Consider the following 20,505-nt stretch of genomic DNA (forward strand, 5'->3'; position numbering starts at 1 on the left):
TAATATATTTATTCTACTAGATACTAGAATACTCAACTCTAAATACTTACTCATTAATTTTTTTTTGCATTTTATTTACATGGGTAATTCATTTAAAAAAAGACATTAAAGCTAAAGCGTGTGACTCTTGAAAATCTTTCTTTTGATATTTCAACACATTTTTAGCAAGTGATCAAGTTGTCAGTTTTATCAGTTACAATGGGCTGTAAATTGATGAAAACAATCTGATTTCACAATCATGAAGTGATTAAAGACAAAATATGTGTATACATATTTAAATAAATAATGGGTTGGATAAAAAAATATTAAATCACCTTTACATTAAAACTAATACCTTTCAAACTTCAATACTCAAAAGGTAAGTTTATTTATTTTTATTACTTTATAGCAACACACTAAATTAATTGTTAGTCAAAAATCAGTTAAAAAACTAACACACGTTTCGCAAAAAAAATGCTGTTAAAATAATTATTTTTTTCGACTACTAATTTTGATTAAATAACCATTGTCATTGGTTGTGCAAATAATTTATTAATGTAACAATGTCGATAATATAGCTTTTTTTATAATAATGTATTCAATCATATATTTGCAACAGTAGCGTATCTAGGATCCACGGAGGGGAGTGGGATATACAGGTTTTAACAGCCATACCTATTCAATACAAACATATATTAATATTATTATACATGTGTTGCATGTAAACAAAAATTTGTATTCAGCAAGACATTGTATTTAAGTTGACTCGATCATTAAATCAATTAAATATTAAAAAAGGTTTATGCGATTTATGTAGTCAGCAAAAAAACAGCATGAATTGTTAACGTCGAATACTTAAACTACATTGCATAGCGTAAATTTAACTCTTTGATTTTGGCAGACCATTAGTTATATTTAGGAGAGCGGATAAAAAATTACCATATCAAATGAAAAAATATACATCACGTTTGAACTGTTTAAGCATGACACATTGTTCTAATTTACAATTTAAGTCATAAACTTATTAAGTACCAAAAGTAACGTTTGCAACTAAAATTCAGTTTTACAAGAAAAAAAAAAAAATTAATTAATTAAACTTGTGGAAAAATAACAGTCTGATTGGAGTTGGGGAAATTATAAAAGATGAGTTATCTCGATAATAATACAAATATTTATACATATATATATATTATATATATATATATATAACAGTCTGAGAATACAAAATTAAGACAACCGTTACAAGTTTTCATACCTACTATGTAATATAAAATACATAATTCATACATGATGTTTATCCAATGAATTTGAATTACACTATTTAACTGCTGTACCTACCACAAAATGTAATTGTTATTTTCAGGCTCGTCTCTTACTTAAGATAATAAATAAAAGATTTGCCTAATCGTCAACAATTAAATTAATATTTGTTTTTATTTTGGAAACTTATTTTAAACAGGTAAGAAAAAAAAAATAGTTTATAACGTATTTGTATTTTTATTCAATATTGTTATTTATACAGCAAATACAGAAATATTTAAATGTATACTTTATTCAAATTTAAGAACTACTCACATTGCAAACTCGTCTAACACACTTGGACATTATTACAACACTGTTTTACAAAGGAAAACACATGGATTCATTGAGCTCGTTCTTCAGCGGCAACCCATCCTTTTGGTCGTTCTTCATAAACAGTCCAATTCTTGTATGGCGTTCTGAAATCACCATGCTGCTGATGGCGAGTGGTTGGTATAGTTGGCATGATTTCGTAATTATTCAGTTTAGCATTTTTTTTTGCCATGGCGGCAAGGCAAGCTATCACACCTATCCATGTTGCGTTCAAATAGCTTTTAGTGAAAACGCCCAACATAAGACCAGATGCAAATCCGCCGAGTCCATAGTTTTTCACGTCGTCTTTATCACGCAGTCGAGTAGAGGCATAAGTTACTATACAAAATGTTGAAGTGACGGCCCACATCGGCGTCATTAATTGTCCATATCTATTTTGAACAATGTGAAACCAAATTAATCACTATTACAAACAAACTAATAAACGTTTGTAGTTTTAATATTACCTGAGTAAGGTTTGCAAGTAGCCCTTGGGCTTGCTGTTGAGAATAATATCCGTCGTTGCCAGTCCAAATCCGATTATAGTGACATTTTTGTTGGTGTAAAACAATTTTTTCGCTAAATCTTTACCGTCCGGCGAGTCATAATAACTGTATTTCATAATCGACATGGTGTTATTGTTTTGTGTAAAATTAACAACTATTACACTGACAAATAATTATTATTTACCCTTCAATTTTTTCTACCAAAAACGTAAAACAATATAATATTATCACAAATAAAAAACGTCCTAGCCTTATCAAAAGTAATCAGATGGTCAGTATCCCAAGGAGCTTACGGAGAATGATAACGAAAATTCCAAAGACTATACAAGCGCGAGACAGGCACGGCCTCCACGCCGAACGCGGTATAATAATATAATTATTTACAGTATTTTTAAAAAATAATAATAAGTAATAAAATATGTATTGTGTTGTACTTAGGTCATGCTTCATGGATGTACTAATATACAAGTAAGTACTCCAGTTATTTTCGAAAAAATTATTATGTAATGTCTGCTCGAAGAGAAGTAATCATTTGATGAATATCGATTTTTTCAGTGTTTGACTACATATTATTTTTTTATAAAATAGATATAGTTATGACACGTTACTTATACCTAATATTTACTGCAAGTACAATATTAGAAATCCCTCATTTTGTAGTTAGTGGATTCAAGTCTTAAAATCTCAATAGCGATAATAAATATTTAAATGAGTTGAATAAATAGCGGTTTGAAATCTACTCATGCTGAAATTTGTAGGAGCCACATAAAGTTTGACAATTTTTAATGAAAAAACTTTTGGAGACATCTCTAATTGGATCCTTCAAATGTGTTAATGGCAGGTTTTAGTAAACATTAAACAGATAGAACGCTATGAGTTTTGCACGAAAAACTGCTGTGATCTATTTTGAAGCCGACAAAACGGAGTTTATGTGCACCAAATATAATCAATATATTAGTTTATCAATTCAGAAATGTTTATAGACAAACGATCAACCCTAATCGTATCAATTAATATTAGCTCATAATAATTTGGTAGGAAGTATATTGTAACATTTATGTTTCAATAACAATGCCTTCATAATACAATTGTAAAACCTACACGTGAATTAATTTCAGACCCTAAGTGTTATACTTATAGTAATACTTAATCCATTTAACTTTTGCAATTAGAATTTTGTTGAATTGTATTTTTTACACTTGCAATTAGTACATAACCATTAAACAAAGAATAATAAATAATACTGATCGATAACAAACTATTGGACAAATATTGTTTGTACTGAATATTTAAAAAAAAAAATGGTAGTCAATATTACCATAATGTATTTTAATTTTATCCATATTGCTGCAATTAGTCTTGGGGCACCTAAAAATGTCTACATCCGGTCATGAATGATTAATTTTACTACTTTATATTCATTTAAAATCTTTGGAAAATATTATAGGGTTTTATCATTGTTATTATTTTTTCTAAACAAATAACAATTGCGTATTTACTTTCTTACGCGGAAACGTATTGAAAACACGTTTAAAGTTGTGTTATTTATTGAAATAAGAAAAAAACAAATTTTGGTGTGATGTTGTTTTGTATGCTTGTTTAAACAGTTACCTGTTTGTCATACGCCGTTGCACTGAATAAGAAATATATCCAAAACAACAGCTTAAATTGACCTAGTTATATTATCACTAGTGTCTAAAAAACATTAATAATTTGTATTATTAACAATAGTGTTAAATAGCTTTTCCTCCAGCCTATTTCTCAAAAAGCTAATAACTTAATAAATATTTGTATATAACTTGATATCGACCAGTGTTTATTTTTTCTAGATATTTATGATATACTTAATAAATAAACTACTAAAAACAGTACAATAATAAAACCTCTTGCACAATATTACATATATATTTCTTTTGAGTCTTATTTATCTTAAATTCGTGTCGATATTAGTAATAATAATACACAAAAAAAAAAATACTTAAAAAAGGCCTATCTACATTGTACTCAGATTTTTCTTATTATTAAAATATATTGTGTTAGTCGATCAATACACAACTACATAAACAATTTTACAAAATTGGAGTTTATCATACAATGATGTGTTTTTGAATAATTTGAAATCAAACATGCTTTTAATCGTATTAAAACATTTCAGGTACGAAATTCAACTTATTATTATTTACTGTAATTTCTGTTTTAGTAAATGGTCTAAGCACGTATTAATCCAAAATCGTGATACAAGTTTGTAAGCGTGTGTATTTAATGCATTCAAATTAGAAAGCAAGACGCAAATTGTTTATAATTTTACCAAAAAACACTCTATTTATTTTGTCGGTTTTGAACGACTTAAACTGAGACAGCCGGTTTAATGCTAATTTTTAAAAATGAAATAACAAAAAAAAAAAGTTTGAACTTACAGTACATAGTGTATGTAATAAAGTATTAGTATATTGTAGAATATAGTATTACATTTGGTAGCTAATTAAATAAACATTGTTGATAATAATTTTTGTTGTTACCAAATTTAGTGTCAACCATATTGACAAACGCTGCAGTTGCTCGAAAACTTTCAACGTGTCCGCAATTACGAGTTATTTCCATTATAAACTTTTGTGATACTTCCAAAATTTCATTGTACGTTTCTTGGGGTTGCGGCGCAATATTGAGGCATCCCTTAGCCACTGGTAAAGAGGAAATCTCTTTTTTAATTATTTTTATTATAGTGTTTTTTTTAATGAAAACTTGTTTAAACAAATTGCTCAACTCATAAAAAAAATGTTTCTGTTTCAAATACAAATTGTTATGAAATCTCATTAAAATATCAGCGAATTCATTTCTGCGAGAAAAGCCAAAAGGCAAAGCAACCGTGTAGCGCCATGTTAACCTCAGCATGATCACCTTTAACACATCAATAAACGTACGTTGATACACTGCAAGGTATTTGATTCCTTCCAATCCTACAATGTGACTACGTTCTCTGGTTTTTTCTAACTTTTCAATGGCATTGTCCCAGTCACGTTGACTTCGATGGTCTATTAAGAATTCATAAAAAAAACGACAATGATCATCATTAACAAAATATAGCTCAGATATAAAATCAATTGGAATATCAGTTTCCAATTGATCGTCATAACCAAAAAACCATCTTCTTTCGGAATCGATTAACTTGTTTACCTTTTGTTTATTAGTCTTAATAGTGTGAGAATGATGTTCTATTATTAAATCTTCATTGCCTGTACACGAATTAATTTCCTCGTTGTAGTCAATATTTTTTCCACAATCATTGACTCTTAAACAATTTTCTATTTGTGTAAAAACAAAATCGTGCATCTCCAAAGTCTTTTCAATGTCATCGTGCCCAAATAACTTTTTATTAACTTTGTCTTCGTAAAATTTGTTAATTTTATATGCATAAATGTAAACTAACCAAATGTCGTCCATTGGCACATTCTCATGATTGTCCAATAATCTTACCATTCTGGCGGCTTCATGTTTGAATGAAATAACGTCAACCGGAATGGATTCAATAACAGCAACATCCATATTAAAGGATATAGTCTTAGTGAGGTACATATGATAATGAACGCTGTGAAAATATGTACATATAAGTTTAAACATCCTCTGTGGCAGAAGATTAATTCGTTTTGTTGGTGACTGATGTTCAACGTTGGAATGTTGAATCGAGTGTTCATTGTTACCAAATTTAATGTCGACCATATGGTCAAACCCTACATTTTGATAAGAACTTTCACCCAATCTGCAATTGGAAGATAATTTACCAATAAATTGATTTGATATTTTCAAAATTGTCTTGTAATTATCTTGACGTTTCGGCGCAACCACGAGGCATCCTATAGCTATTTGTAAAGAGCATATCTTATTTTTTATCTCATCTCTTAAAGCGTCATTTCCAATGATAACTTGTTTAAGCAGACTACTCAACTGCAAAAAGAATTGATCGTCTTTCAAATGCAATTCGTCATGAAATTGTTTTAAAATGTCAGCGAATTCATTTTCACGAGAAAAGCCAAAAGGTATAGCAACCATGTAGCGCCACGTCAACCGCAACATGATCACCTTTAATGTATCAAAAAATAAGCCTCGGTATTCTGCAAGGTATTTGATTCCTTCCAATCCTGCAATGTGAGTACGTTCTCTGGTTTTTTCTAACTTATCAATTGCATTGTCCCAGTCATGTTGATTTCGATGGTCTTTTAAGAACTCATTAAAAAAATCGCGTTGATCATCTTCATTAACGATGTACAGTAGCGACATAAAATCAATTGGAATATCATTTTTTATATTATGGTCCTTTTGTAACTTACTACTTCTTTCTGAATCAATTAACTTGTTTATCGTCTCTTTGTTAGTCTCAACATTTTGGATCATGATTATTTGACTGTCACATGTATTTATCGTGTGAGAATGATTTTCGTTTCTTAAATCTTCGTCGCCTGTACACGAATCAATTTCCTCGTTATAGTCGATATTTTTTCCACAATCACTGACTCTTAAAAAATTCTCTATTTGTGTAAAAACAAAATCGTGCATCTCTAAAGTCTTTTCAATGTCATCGTGCCCGAATAACGTTTTATTAACTTTGGCCTCGTAAAATTTGTTAATTTTATATGCGTAAATGTAAACTAACCAAATGTCGTCCATTGGCACATTCTTTTCATTGCCCAATAATCTGACCATTCTGGAGGCTTCATGTTCGAATGAAATAACGTCAACCGGAATGGATTCAATAACAGCAACATCCGTATTGAAGAATATATTTTTAGTGTGGTACATATGAAAATGAACACTATAAAAATATTCACATGTCAACAAATCCGATGCAGCAAGTAAAAAAGTTATTTCAGATACAATGCAGAACATACTTATCCATAATTTAGCCGAAAACATTATCCTCCTGTCTTTGTTTTACAATGCAGTGTATATAAAAAACTCACCAGTCGAGAGATTGTTTGGAACTGAAATGAATTAATATATATATATTTTTTTCAATTCGGTTTACACCAGTTGTGTGAAAAGTAAAAAAACATATTATTATGTGACTCATAATAATATACGCTGTTTACAGCAAAAAATCTCTTTACATAAATTCAGGTGTGTTAGTATAACAAACAATGAAACGTGTGTGTATTTTATAGCTTTCTCGGAGCTTCAGTTACATGTAATTCATTTGTTCAAAGTTTGCTTTTGTCTTATCTTTTGGAAATGTTAGTAAAAGCATATTATTGACTATCAAATAGGGTTTTTTTTAAAAATAATTTTACAGAAAAATGTACCAATGCTTATAAAAATGTGGATTTAAAATAAAATTCCGATTTAAAAAACTAAAAATCTGAATTTGTGGTTTTTTTTTCAATTTAATTTTTGGTATTTAAATTTCAATTGTATTGCGAAATTATGTGTTTAACGTCATACTTATTTTACAGTATATATTTAAACATACTGAACCAAAAATACTGATTGATATGAAAACCTGGAATTTTGGAAATTTTACCAAATTCGTGTATCCTATCTTTAATAACTAGAATACGATTTTTTCGATAAGGTTTTGAGAACCAACGTTATATACTTAGTTTCACCTTAACAATGTTTAGATTATCATCCAAAAAAATAATCGTTGAAAATAACGAAAAAAACTGTCTGTCTTTGTTTTAAACGAAATCTGGAAATGAATTGGTGGTATAATTTTTTAGATTTTAGCTTTGGTGCGGAGCTGAGAAGGTATTGTTTTTACAATGATGTGTTTTTCATTAAGGAAAAACACCAAAAATAGGGTAAATTTACACTTTGGCCGTAGTCAGTTTCTAGGTTGCTATGTGTGTGTGTGAATCAACGGTCAACAGGTAATGAAAATAATTTCATTATATTGTTAATTACGATATATGAGTAACTATGACAGTAAATTTTTATAGACAGACGATCATCAACCCTTATCGTATCCACCCTGCACAAGACTAAATATTAAATTTTAAGTACATTATTGCTGGTCCTGCGATATCTTCTAGACCGCTATAACCGGTTTGAACATACTATCCACAGATTCGCATCGAAGCGTTTATTTAAAAGTGATTTCATCACTTTCAGTTATAATAACAACTGTAGACCTGTGACCTCTCCGTCCCCACTATGCCCCGACCCCATTGTACTGGCCTTTTTTTTTAAATCCAAATTTGACAACGTTTTGTAGACTTTTTTCGTTTTGTAGCTTTTGTTGATATTTTCATCCATTGTCGGTGGTCGCCTTTGCGCGCTGCGATGACAACACAATAGCCAAATAGGTACTTTACTATAATATTATATTATTACAACGTGTGCGCGCGGGGACATCCGGCACGCATTGTCCGTTTTTTAAACAGCCGCGGTCTATGCGTCTAAACCTTTGCTACTTACTACGCACGGTGCGCGTAGGAAGGAAACGCAGACAGGAACGGGCGCAAAGGGAAACGGGACGGACGAATACAGCGATTGGCACTCAAACAGTGTACACACACCGTCCCGTCGACTGCCGCGGGAACGCGTTCATGCTGTCAGTGTACGCCGGGACGCTCTACCGTAGCCGCGTATCCCGTTTTATCCCGTTTCATCCCGTTTTTTCGACGTTTACCGAAACGTTTAAAATAACAAACAACTATATTATAATACGTATATACAATTTGAGTCTAACCGATTCGCTGTTTTCGATAATAATAATAATGAAATTAAAAAAAAAAAATGTGTTTATTTCGAAAAGTTAATTAACTATTAAATCAAAAAGGTTTCAAAACGTTCGCTATTGGTGCGATTTTTTGTTTAAATTTGTTTTTGACTTACGGAAGACACTGGGATATATACAATTTCAAAAAAACAAACAAAATAAATAACGGTGAGTGCGATGTACAATAATATTTACCTGGCTTATTAACGGGGTTTCCGGTAAAAAAAGTAAATTTATATTATATAGTTATACTTTTCTGTTTCAGTGATATCTTCACAAAATGTTTTTTTTCCTAATTACTATAACTATTAATAACACTACGATCAACAAACGAAACCGTTGGTCATATAGAGTGAAAATAAAAAATATAATCTCTTAACTGAATATCTTTGTTGTAGATTTGTTTGGAAATTACCGGTGGAAATCTAATTAGTAATTTTATTAATAATTAGTAAAACCTATAACTTGAGATCACTCAATGAGTTTTTTTAATACGCATTTTTATTTTCTGTATCCAATACATTTTTATTGGAACTGGATATGTACAAATATATTTTATAGTTTTTCATTGTCATCAAATAGGCTACCCTTGAGAACACATTATTTTATTATATTACTTTTTGTCTTATTGACCAAAATATCCAAACCAAATCTCCAATATACTCTGAAACATACCGAGACCCGCGATAACGTCTTGACGCTTACATTGGCCAAATATGTTAGTAAAAATGAATTATAAAATCCTAGTAGGCCGGCTCTTGTTTACTCTTTTTTGGGGATTTTTTCTAATTGGGTTATAAGTTTCTAAATATATTCTTCATGACATATATGTGTAATTTCTATAAAAAAAATCAGTTGATCCGATAAAAATGATTATCCACCAAAGTGATTTTTGTACTATATTATCAAAATTTACTAAAAACTATCGATAAGTATAAATCACATTTATGATTTCAAAGGGATTTGATTGATTTTTTATACTTTTAGCCTTATTGTAAAACATCCATTTAATCTAACCATTTTCCACTAAGCTGCAAGCATGTCCAAAACCCAGGAAATTGTTTTAGGTTTTTATAATATCCAATATTAAGGGCGAACAAGAGGATTTTTCAACTGATTCTCAATTGACCTCCCTAATAGGATTTTAGACCTATTTTCCATGTTTATCAAAGAAACCATGGGCAAAATTTTTATTTCTCGCCTGTAAACTAGTTATTGGTTCTAAATTCGTCTAGTTTTACTATATCACTAAGTAACCTAGTTTTAAATATACACTTTTATAAGTCAAATATCAACTATATTCTTCATATTATTATATGTTTCACAAAATGTTACGAATAAAATAATATAATATCTACACACATGTAGTATATAAAATGTAATATTACAAACATTTAATAAATCACCTATCTACAATAAGGCAAGGTACAAAAGTACATATTATACAATATATTATGTACTACATTCGGATTTTATTTTTCATTTGAAAAAAAAACATTTTTAAATAAAATAAAATGACATCAAAACTAAGTAAAATATTGTTAAACTCAAACGGTTGAATTTTACAAATATGGAAAATGATGGTCACTTATTAATATTTTATGTTGTGGGTAGTAATTATGTGTATTGTAGTAATCTAATTTAATTTGAGATTTAAAGTCATATTTTACGTTTAGTTTAATAAAAATATATTTAACCTAAATTAATTAACATGCTATGTATGTACTATGTGTACAGCTATAAAATAAAATTATATATTTGGCTCTCAACGATTCCAAATAAATTACAATAGAAAGTGAATTCATGCATTTATAGAAATTAACGCTCAAAGAAGTTTCTCTAGATGACTAATTAAACATTTTTATTAGCTTTTTTATAATTTTCCGATTTAAACTTTAAAATTTATTCAAATTAACCAACCATCCAAATAAACTAACGAGCCACTTTATAGCCTCCTAAAGTATACTTGAATAAAGTCCACATTACAAATTGTGGTGATTTACCATTCGTTTACAAATTTACAATACAAATACTCAATTAGTACCCAAGTACCAAGCGCATTATAATAATATGACCGCAATCAGAGTTGTGCAAATTATAATTATTTAATAATTAATTCGAATAAAACATTATGACGAAGTACCCCTAATGTGGATTTTGAGATAAGAGGGGCTTGCATAAATAGTAAAGAAAAAAAGGGAAAATTTAACGGTAAACAAAACGCTGAGTTCGCTTAAATGACTTTTGATATTTGGATACTATGTTTAATATAAAATCAACTGCTATCATCGATGTAAATGTTATTTAATAGGAAAAAAAGATATATATATATATATATATATATATATATATTACATATAATAACAAATCGTTTATTTTAAAATGTTCATTGTTTTAAAATAATACTTAAGCGAAAATGATAAATTATAGTTTCCATACATGTTATCACTAACCCTGAGCATGGCAGTTTTATTTATTACAATATCTATATACACATTACACTATAGACGTGACCGATATTGATTATTAGTATTATTATTTTATTATTTAAAAAAAAAAAAATAATACAATTTTACACATAATTTGGTAAGTATAACACGTGTACATAAACAGGTTTGCAAATGTCTATTTTAATTAGATTAATTGATGTAAAACGGTCATGTAAGCTGTGGATTTTAATTGTGGAGTCGGTAGCCTACCAAAATAAAATACTGTACATTAAGTTCTTGAAAAACAATGAATTGTGTTTGTTTACCCTTTTTGGTTTTATTACTATTATATTATGATTTATTATGATATTGCTAGGTGTCATTATAAATCATTTAACGATACTGTTAAAACTTTTTATGTTAAAATAATAAGTACCATTACACGTGTTGCACACCTATAACCTATTAAACATATTTGGTATTATTAGTAATATTTAATATGATAAGAAGTAATACATACTAATTATAAATAGGAAACAAATAGTAATAATAAACACTCGGGAATTGATTACTTCAACTTTTAGCAAATCATCTCGTCCATTTTGGGTTGTTGTGATAATAAAATAATAAATGACAATGCGGTTGGCTTTGTACCCAATCAATTGTGAGTATTCGGATGTCAGTCATTAGATAATCGGCTTATATTTTTAGCTGGGAAGATATTAACTCTACAATGATGTGTGTCTTTTTCGTTGTTAAACTAGTGTTATTTGTAACTGCAACTTCGATAGGTGGTAGCTTAGAACAAAATATTGTCGATGCAATTGTTTTTTTACTATGATGTGGTTTTTGTGTAGGAGTATCACTTACAATAAGCCATTCATTTTTCAAGAACATAATAAGTTGCAAAATAATTACAAAACTTGCACGGGGAAAATTTAGTGTAGTTTTGTAATTAAATAATTATCGAAGCGTTAATATTAATTAATACACTTTGAAGAGTTTTACATCCAAATTATCAAGTTTGCGTGTCACGCTCGAGTGATTGTTTTCCGGCGCGCCAAGTATCTATCTGTGTTAAGTATACCAAGTTTAATTCGTGTGTCTATTTAACTTCGGTTCCATCTGTCTCGACGTTTTGATAAATTACTTAGTTTAATAATTGTTACCTACAAATCTATCACGGCTTACACATTATTAAAACAGTCATAACACATTGTGTTCACAGTTCCCATTACTGAGCATTTGAGAGAGACAGTTGTTCGTTATTATTTACATAGTTATGTTGCAATACAAAAAAAAAAAATGCTTAAAACTGTTAAATTTAGGTATTTTTGTTAAACTCTGCCATGTTCTTTTGGTGCACGCCTTAAATACTAAACCAAGTAATACTTTATAAGTACGAGTGACTCGCTCGAATGTTATCTAAAATGCTAAATGTATATTACTATCGTTCGACGTTTAGGTTTTGCTACAATGAGCCTGTTTTTAATATTACTATATTATTCCGTGTAATATGAAATTGTACGAATATAAAAAGTGTTCAGTGCTTGTGGGGGCATCTGTTAGGAGGATTTAAATATTATGTGGTTCTACTGTGTAAAAGTTAAAGAGGATTTTATGTGCTATATAATGTAATACACAGAGCGGCCTTGTATGTGCACACATCTCATAATATCATACTGAATTCACTACCTCATTGTCATGTATAAAAGTGCCCTCGTCATATTATATTGACAATACCACATCGCGAACAATGATATAATCATTACAGTTTTTCGCCCTTAAACTTCAGACTCCCTTTGAAATACACTAACACCAATATAAGTATCGCCTGCACGTTTTAGAAGATATATATATATATATATATTTTTTTTTTTTAGTGGATTCCGCTTCAAAATGTATAATTTCATATTTAATGTTAATCAATACTTATCAATTTTACACGTTATTGGCATATAGTTTTATTGAATAAATATATTTGTTTCGGAAAAAAATAACATGAAAACTAGCTCGCTGTTAACCTTTAACTTGGTACGGTATCCTTAGACATACTCTATACATGCATACATTTCATAGGTACGACCACCCTAAAGTACTTACCTAAGTATCTCAAGTACAATAACTGCTGTTTTTTCAGGTTGATTTTATCCGGATAATTATTAAACACTTGTCTCACGCAAAATCACATAATATTTTTTTGTTTTAAATTTTCTATTTAAAATTTTTTTAACTTATAAGTTTTTATAATTCAAGGTCCCATGCAAGATAGAAAATACCTAAATATTTTTCTTCTTAATGATTTTCCATTTACGTCGAGGCTCCCAATCCTCCTTCAATGGATAATTTAACAGATTGAATAAAAAACTGGAACGGATCCACAGACGCTTAATTCGATTTTTAGGTAATAAAAAAGAAAAATTGGCAAAATAATTTATAACGGTGACGCGGCGCTTTAAGAGGACGGCTAATTTGCATTTATTAAGGGGTTACGTTTAGGCAATTATCATCACAACATAAATGTCACCAGCCATTTTAATAACACACCTCAAGGCTGTGATAATGTGCTTTTTTACAAACGATAAAAGTCAGAAATTAAAAGCTAAAACCACAGCTGTCAGTTAATTTTGCAAAAGTCTAAAAGGTATTGTTTCACTTGTTCATTACTCAAAAATTCGTACACATAGTAGTAGTTAATCTGATAATCAGGTAAAAAATCATATCCCGAAAAAAACAGTTCCCTCATGTGCCCGGACCCTAAATGTTTACTCCTAAATCAAAATGAGCACTTATTTTTGGTCGTCTGATGTAAATAAATAATTATAACTCATATTGTATAATTGAACCATCCGAATTGTTTTGATTTAATTGTTCTGATTATAATAAGCATAAACACGAGGGACTAAAGTACTACTTAAAAATAATGTTTAGGTATAAAAAGTACCTTTTGTGTTATTATTTATTATCATTTTTATATTTTTCGCCATCTGTTGAAATTAATGAAATAACGTTTGGGTGGAAAGCGAGTTGTTGTAAATGGCATATTTATTGAAGTGGTCGTAACGAAAGGGCTCGAGTGATATTTTTAATATAAAATAAAATCGTGGTCTTGAGCATGGAAAATATTTCAAACCAACAGCTTTTCAATTACGATTGCTCATTAATTTTCAAATTAACTAAATCGAAAAAGAAAAAAAAATACACATGTACTGTCAAAACAAACTAATCAATAAGACTTTTTTTCGCTATGGTTTTATAAAAGTTCGCGTTATTGTATTATTATCATAGTTTTTAGAAATGAAATAAAAACATTTTTACCGAATGATTTGTTCTTAAAATAATTTTTTTGTGTCTGATACACACAATAGTTTTGTTTTTAGGCTGAGATTTCTTTGATCGGTTACTCTACTTTAGGTAGGTAACCTTACTACAACCCAGTGGCGGATCCAGGGGTTGTCCAAAGGGGGGGGGGGGTGAATTTTCGTATTTTGTGGGTATAATAAAATTATCTTTTTTGATTTTACTTTTTATTAATTGTCTACAAAATATGTTACAGTGTATTAATTATTTTGATTAGTTATTTTTTAATTAATCATTATTAATTCAGTTTAATTTTGATCCAATAAACTTTCATAGTAAATAGCTACAACAAGTTTGTTTAAATTCAAATACATACTTATAATTAAGCAAAGTACAATACTCAGATAAGTTTGATATAAAATCAATGCATCTTTTTTTTCTTTCAATAATATCATTTACATTTAAGGGGATTCGATACCGGCCGTTTTTTCAGTCAAAACACATCATTTTTTGTCCATCGCACAGGCCGAACCGGTATTCCGATAAGTAATTTGAAAACAGATTGGAATTTGCCATGAAGTTTACTTAGGATCGGTCAGGGTACTTTTTTCAATTTTTAATTTTATCCCTTTCCAAATTTGATTTTAAAATTTTAAAAAAGTACGCTGACAGATCTCAAGTAAACTTCATGACAAATTCAAATCTGTTTTCAGCGACGGAACAAAAAATATACTATTATATAAACTAAAATAGCTTTTACTCATAGACAAAATTATTTAAACTAAATATAATACCATGAAGTTTTTACAAATTACCAGGTAAATTAATTGACATGGTCGAAATTTGTTACAACCACTTTTTTCTTGGGCCGAACTCCAACTCCCCCCCCCCCCTTGGTCCAACTCGGACCAAAGGGGGGGGGGCGATCGCCCTCCCTCAAATCCGCCACTACTGCAACCTAATACTGTGCATAACAAATGGCAAAGAAACGTACAACGGTTTAAAGTAAAATTTCTCTTTTTTCCTTAATTAAAAAATGTTTTTTTAAGAAATTGTATATGTTATAGCTCTGGACCTTCTTTCGGTCTAATTTCTCTAATCTCGAGTCCTAAAGTTTCACTGGAAAAATATAAATAAAGGAAAAGTTTGCACCCTCATATTTCACAACATTAAATTGTTGCACGCTACAACTACCCGAAATAATTAAAACGGTCAGTATATAGTTTGGAAATTCATTTGAAGTATTCTTGAGATAATTATTGAACTTATTATCTTTAGTAACGCATGAGCTTTCAAGTTACAAGACACACACGTCGGGGCTTTGGTACTTGGGTGTCTATTGTAAGCCGACGGTGAAATTTTAGTGAATGAGAGTGCGGGCAAGTGTTTTTGAATTAGTGCAGTGGAGCGTAATGACTTGAAAACGAGTGCGGGTTTCATACAGAATACTTAGAAAACTAATATAGAACTTATTGCGGCAGGAAAGTAGTAAACAGAGTTAAACAGTATTTAACTTGTGCCCAGCGAATGTGTGAAGTGACGGGCTCGATAGAAATCGGTAATGAGCATAATAAATTAAAAAACGCAGCACATTTAACGCGAATAATAGGCTTCATTTTGAAATTAAATAGTTTTTAATTATTTCATGGGGATTTAACATGACGACGGACCAAGGGTAGATAATAAATGTTTAACCCTCCCTCAACAGTGTCAATTAGAGTGATAACCTTTTTAAGTATTACTAGGTTTTTTTAAATGAAGTATTTGTTAAAAACCAAAGACGATTTAATGACAATAATGGCAATTAATTTGTTTTTTGAAAATTAAACGGCAGAATGTTTGAATTTCTTGTTTTTTTCCTCCAGTCTATCCATTAATCATTTTTTTTTTCAGTTATATAAGTGGCAATTTTCTTTTTGACATTTAAATTAAAGTCAAGTAAAAAAAATACCATCAACGGGGAGAATATGAAGCCGAAGAATTAAACCCCCCACGACCGGCCATGAACTCGCACTATTAATCTCATAAATAATTTTATTTTACCGGCATTGAAATGTAAATCTATAGGTATAGAAAAATGTATTCATGTTATTTTTTTTTTTGAATTTCTTTTATGATATATTTTTTTATACACTGCTGTAGTTTAGAATTAATAATATTTTCTTAAAGTTTTGTTGAGTTTTAGTGGAAAATATAAAAATATTCAATGATAACTTTTTAAAATTGGTGCTGTATGGAAATATTGTCATAAATGCTAATGTTAATGATCGTAAGAACGTTCTTTAAAGATTTAACGAATCAATTTACATTAAAAATGGTTTTCGATTGGTCCATCCAATTTTAATGAACCATTCAATTTCTGGAATTATGAGTAAATTTTTATCAAATGTAAAATACTATCAAAACGTGTGTTTTTAGTATTTGATTTACTGTCAAACTGTTTTGTGAAATGGTTTTTCGATACTCAAAAAAATTGTAGTATTTTTAATAAAAAATATTTTCAACAAAATGTGACTGCTTTTCGGACGGTGTTTGAAAGTCATATTTGAAAACACATAAATTGAATAAAGATTTAATAAAATGAATTGCTGTTTTAGACAGCTTTTGTTCATTTTTACTACAGCTAAAACTATCCGTGTTTGGGGGGTTTTTTTTTTGTTTATTTAAAATAATAAAAAACATAAATTTCGTCGTCCCCGGCCGTCGTTTAGGTTAATACACAGTGTAATAAAACCGTATATTATGTCAGCCGAGACCGCATCTATAAGGAACGCCAGTGCGGTTATATTTCATCATAGAAACCCACTTTTACACGTCAGAAGTGCATTAGGTAATAATATCGTTCAATGATCGCGATTCATAAATATTATTTCACGTCCCCTGCAAAAAGAAAAAAAAATGTATATTTACACACATGTATATATATTATATAAATATATATACATATACCTATTAAGGGTTTCAATCTAAAAAAAAAAAAACACCTCTAATATGAGAAAAAACACATCACGATGTGTTAGATTTTGATTTATAGCGTAAACCGACCGTAGTGTCGCACACGAGTTTGTATAGTGCCTAAAACGTACGAGGTTTTTATTGGCCTTTATCAAATCATAAAACGTATATATATATATATATATATATATAATATAGCAATAAGTCAAAACGTCTTCATGTGCAACACCTTCACTCTAAAATTGAATGTTGAAAATTGCAACGTGAAGTGACAACATAAAATTTATTTTATTCACACCAATAACATAATATCCATGTCAAAATGTAACACGGTTATCGATAATAATTCAATAATAATAATAATAACTTGTTTAGCTTAAAATCTCTCGTTTTTTTTTTACCACTGAATAATTGTTTGCATACATTTAGTCTGTAAATAAAAAACGGATCACCTAACTTTTAGACGGATAAGCTGAAATTTTGAAATAGTTAACCCCTTTATCTTTATAAATTGAAAAAAAAAACATTCAAAATATTTAAACTTATCTGAAACAAATTTAATAGCCAATATGGTCAAAGAAATTAATTTGTAATTTGAATTAAATTAGACCAATAATAACTTAATTATTATTATTGAAATTGATAATAATTATGTTATTATATTAACTATATTTATTTTTCTTGTTTCATTCGGTCGTGTGTTGTACTGGTTATGTTTTTCACAATAAACGTTGAATTACAACTAAATATCAAAATGCATTGTATTGTATCATATTAATAATAATGTTAACATAATATTATCTACGTAGGATACAATGTTTTCCGTGGAGCGAGAAAATAGTTTTTTAATTTTACTTTTTTAATAACGTTTACCTGTTGTGAGAAACTGCGTCAGAACCTTTTTATTGTTATTAAAAAGTCGATTATTATTAAAAATCAAAATAATCCTCGGTCACCGATCACATAATATACTACGCATTATGGTAAAATACTTATTGCTAAAAATATGTATTTTTCTTTCACAAAACGTTTTCCCTCAAAATGCGTTTCACGTACAAAACTTGTATTGTTAAAGTTGTCGAAACTTATAAGGATTAATATAATAATATAAAAAAGTTTTCGAAAAACTACTACTTTTCTTCTTACATAAGACAACTTTGTCAAAAAATACACAAATGTTTTTTCAACGAAAAGTTGTAGAGGAATGAAATAAACGAAAAAAGTTGGGAAATTATTTTTACAGGTAAAAGTTGTACCAACGAAAATGTTGTAGTTAAAGAGGAAATCTGACTCACCTGCCTCATTTTTTCATTAAACTCTTCATAATAATAATAGTGTAATAATTGAATTTATTAATGGGGTTATGTCAACAAAACAAAGTATATGTTATTTCCATTCTTCTGACCACAATGTCGCATGTAACTAGAATACATGTTTTCGTCGTACGTTTCTATACAATTATCTCTTTGTGTACTTATCCTATTTTTCTATTTCCCATTGTAAATTTTCCACCTACCCATTTTTAGACCCTCTTTAGTTTTGTACTTAGATTTCATGACTCGTGACGCAAACTCGTACAATTTGTTTTGAACAGATTTCTTTAATATCAAACCCAGACATAGCCGTAGGCTGTTCTGTATTTTCGCCATCAACATCAACTATTAATAGCTTTAACTAATGAAAATCTCTTTTCTTATTTTTCCAAACATTTATGTAGCACTCCAATAAGTTTCATTTGACGATGTCGTACATTTTGTTTAGTACTTTGTGTAAGATTTATAGACTGTTTTATAACTATTGTAGAAATGTAATCATTAAAAATGAAAATGAAAGACAAGAATTTCTGACACCGGAGGAAGGTTAGGTTATTTATTTTATTATTATATTGGTTTTACGTGATTCAATGTTTTTCTGTGGAGCGGAGAACCTAACTAGAGATTTGTTTTATATTTCAGTTTGAACCGGTCAAAAATGTGAACCCAATACACCTGAGTGAGAGACCCTCGGCGATATCATCATCATCATCATGTGTTCGGTTCGCCGGGTCACTTCGGGACTCGTGTTACTATTGATGTTGTACTTGACTATACCGGCGAGTTTGGCCGCTGGCATCCGGCACGGTCGGTCGAGAAGCGCCAGAAACCTTAGACTTAACGCTCAAATGCCACTGAAACGTTCAAACGGCGGCGATGCACCGGAAAACGACATCGTCAACCGGCTGTTGCGAATCGTCGAGTCGCAACAACAACTGGGAAACAACTGCACGGCTGGAACGCACCTGAATCTCGGCGAAGGAGTCGTCGACAGATATGCTCAGGTACGGTAATCGGCGTCGATCAGTAGTACACAGTTGATGTAACTTGACTATACTATTAGCCATTTTCAGAGAGGCTTACTAAGTGGATTATTATGAACAATGGGGCAGGCGGGGACAACAGCTTCTCTGAAAGTCAAACAAAATTATATCTAATATCCCAAATTCACAAAATTCATTACACATTACAGTCGTCTCTCCTAAATTTTCACTTGCGGTCGACCACGATTATGAAGTAAGCGAAAAGGCGAACTGCGCAGTGTGACTAAAACGACGAAATTACATTTATCTATAATATTTGTTCTTCTACTGTAACCGTGTGAACATTATCGTATTGTCGTTTGAAATTTAAACTTGTTGATCTATATAATTGATAAGGATTATAATGGACAGTGCTTAATAACTCAGCTTAAAGCCTACGGCTAAGTTATCAACGAAAATTCAATTACTAGGGATCAAACTCTAAGCCATGCAACTAAGGTTAGGGTAGGTACACAATAACCCGTTAAGTTCATCGTGAACTCTGATGAACACAGTATTGGGATATTAATGTTGCCATTACTGTAAAACTTATGCATAATTTTTGATCTTTTATTATAAATATTAATAGTTTTTGTGCTTCAAATGATGAATTGGACGGGTTACCCTAGACACTTCTGTAATTATACAATAAACACGTTTCAGGCAGCGAAAAAAAGT

General features: G+C 29.9%; 2 protein-coding genes across 2 annotated transcripts in view; one reads left to right on the forward strand and one right to left on the reverse strand.

Moving 5' to 3' along the window:
* Window positions 1–1,453: 1,453 nt before the first annotated feature.
* LOC126846497 (uncharacterized) lies at window positions 1,454–2,329 on the reverse strand. Its single transcript, XM_050585932.1, has 2 exons — window positions 2,058–2,329; window positions 1,454–1,982 (listed from the first exon to the last, which is right to left on the reverse strand). The coding sequence occupies exons 1-2, from the start codon at window positions 2,219–2,221 to the stop codon at window positions 1,622–1,624; spliced, it is 525 nt and encodes a 174-aa protein (XP_050441889.1). The 5' UTR covers window positions 2,222–2,329; the 3' UTR covers window positions 1,454–1,621.
* Window positions 2,330–8,593: 6,264 nt separating this feature from the next.
* LOC126846805 (probable G-protein coupled receptor CG31760) overlaps window positions 8,594–20,505 on the forward strand; it is a 76,737-nt gene continuing 64,825 nt past the window's right edge. The window contains exons 1-2 of the mRNA XM_050586605.1: window positions 8,594–8,976; window positions 19,448–19,809. Coding sequence (XP_050442562.1) covers window positions 19,519–19,809 — 291 coding nt within the window. The 5' untranslated portion in view covers window positions 8,594–8,976; window positions 19,448–19,518. The remainder of the gene's footprint in view (window positions 8,977–19,447; window positions 19,810–20,505) is intronic.

This window comes from Adelges cooleyi, unplaced genomic scaffold (assembly GCF_023614345.1).
Source record: "Adelges cooleyi isolate 19-005CV unplaced genomic scaffold, UGA_ACOO_1.1 ACOO_flye_CR_arks_rails_tigmint_CR_PRNA_9, whole genome shotgun sequence".
In the NCBI taxonomy this organism is placed as follows: Eukaryota; Metazoa; Arthropoda; class Insecta; order Hemiptera; family Adelgidae; genus Adelges; species Adelges cooleyi.

Coding starts and splice junctions, on each gene's coding strand:
- LOC126846497 (XM_050585932.1), bottom strand. CDS start 2,221: ATGTCGATTATGAAATACAGTTATTATGACTCGCCGGACGGTAAAGAT. Junction 1,983..2,057: donor TACTTGCAAACCTTACTCAG/GTAATATTAAAA, acceptor TGTTCAAAATAG/ATATGGACAATTAATGACGC.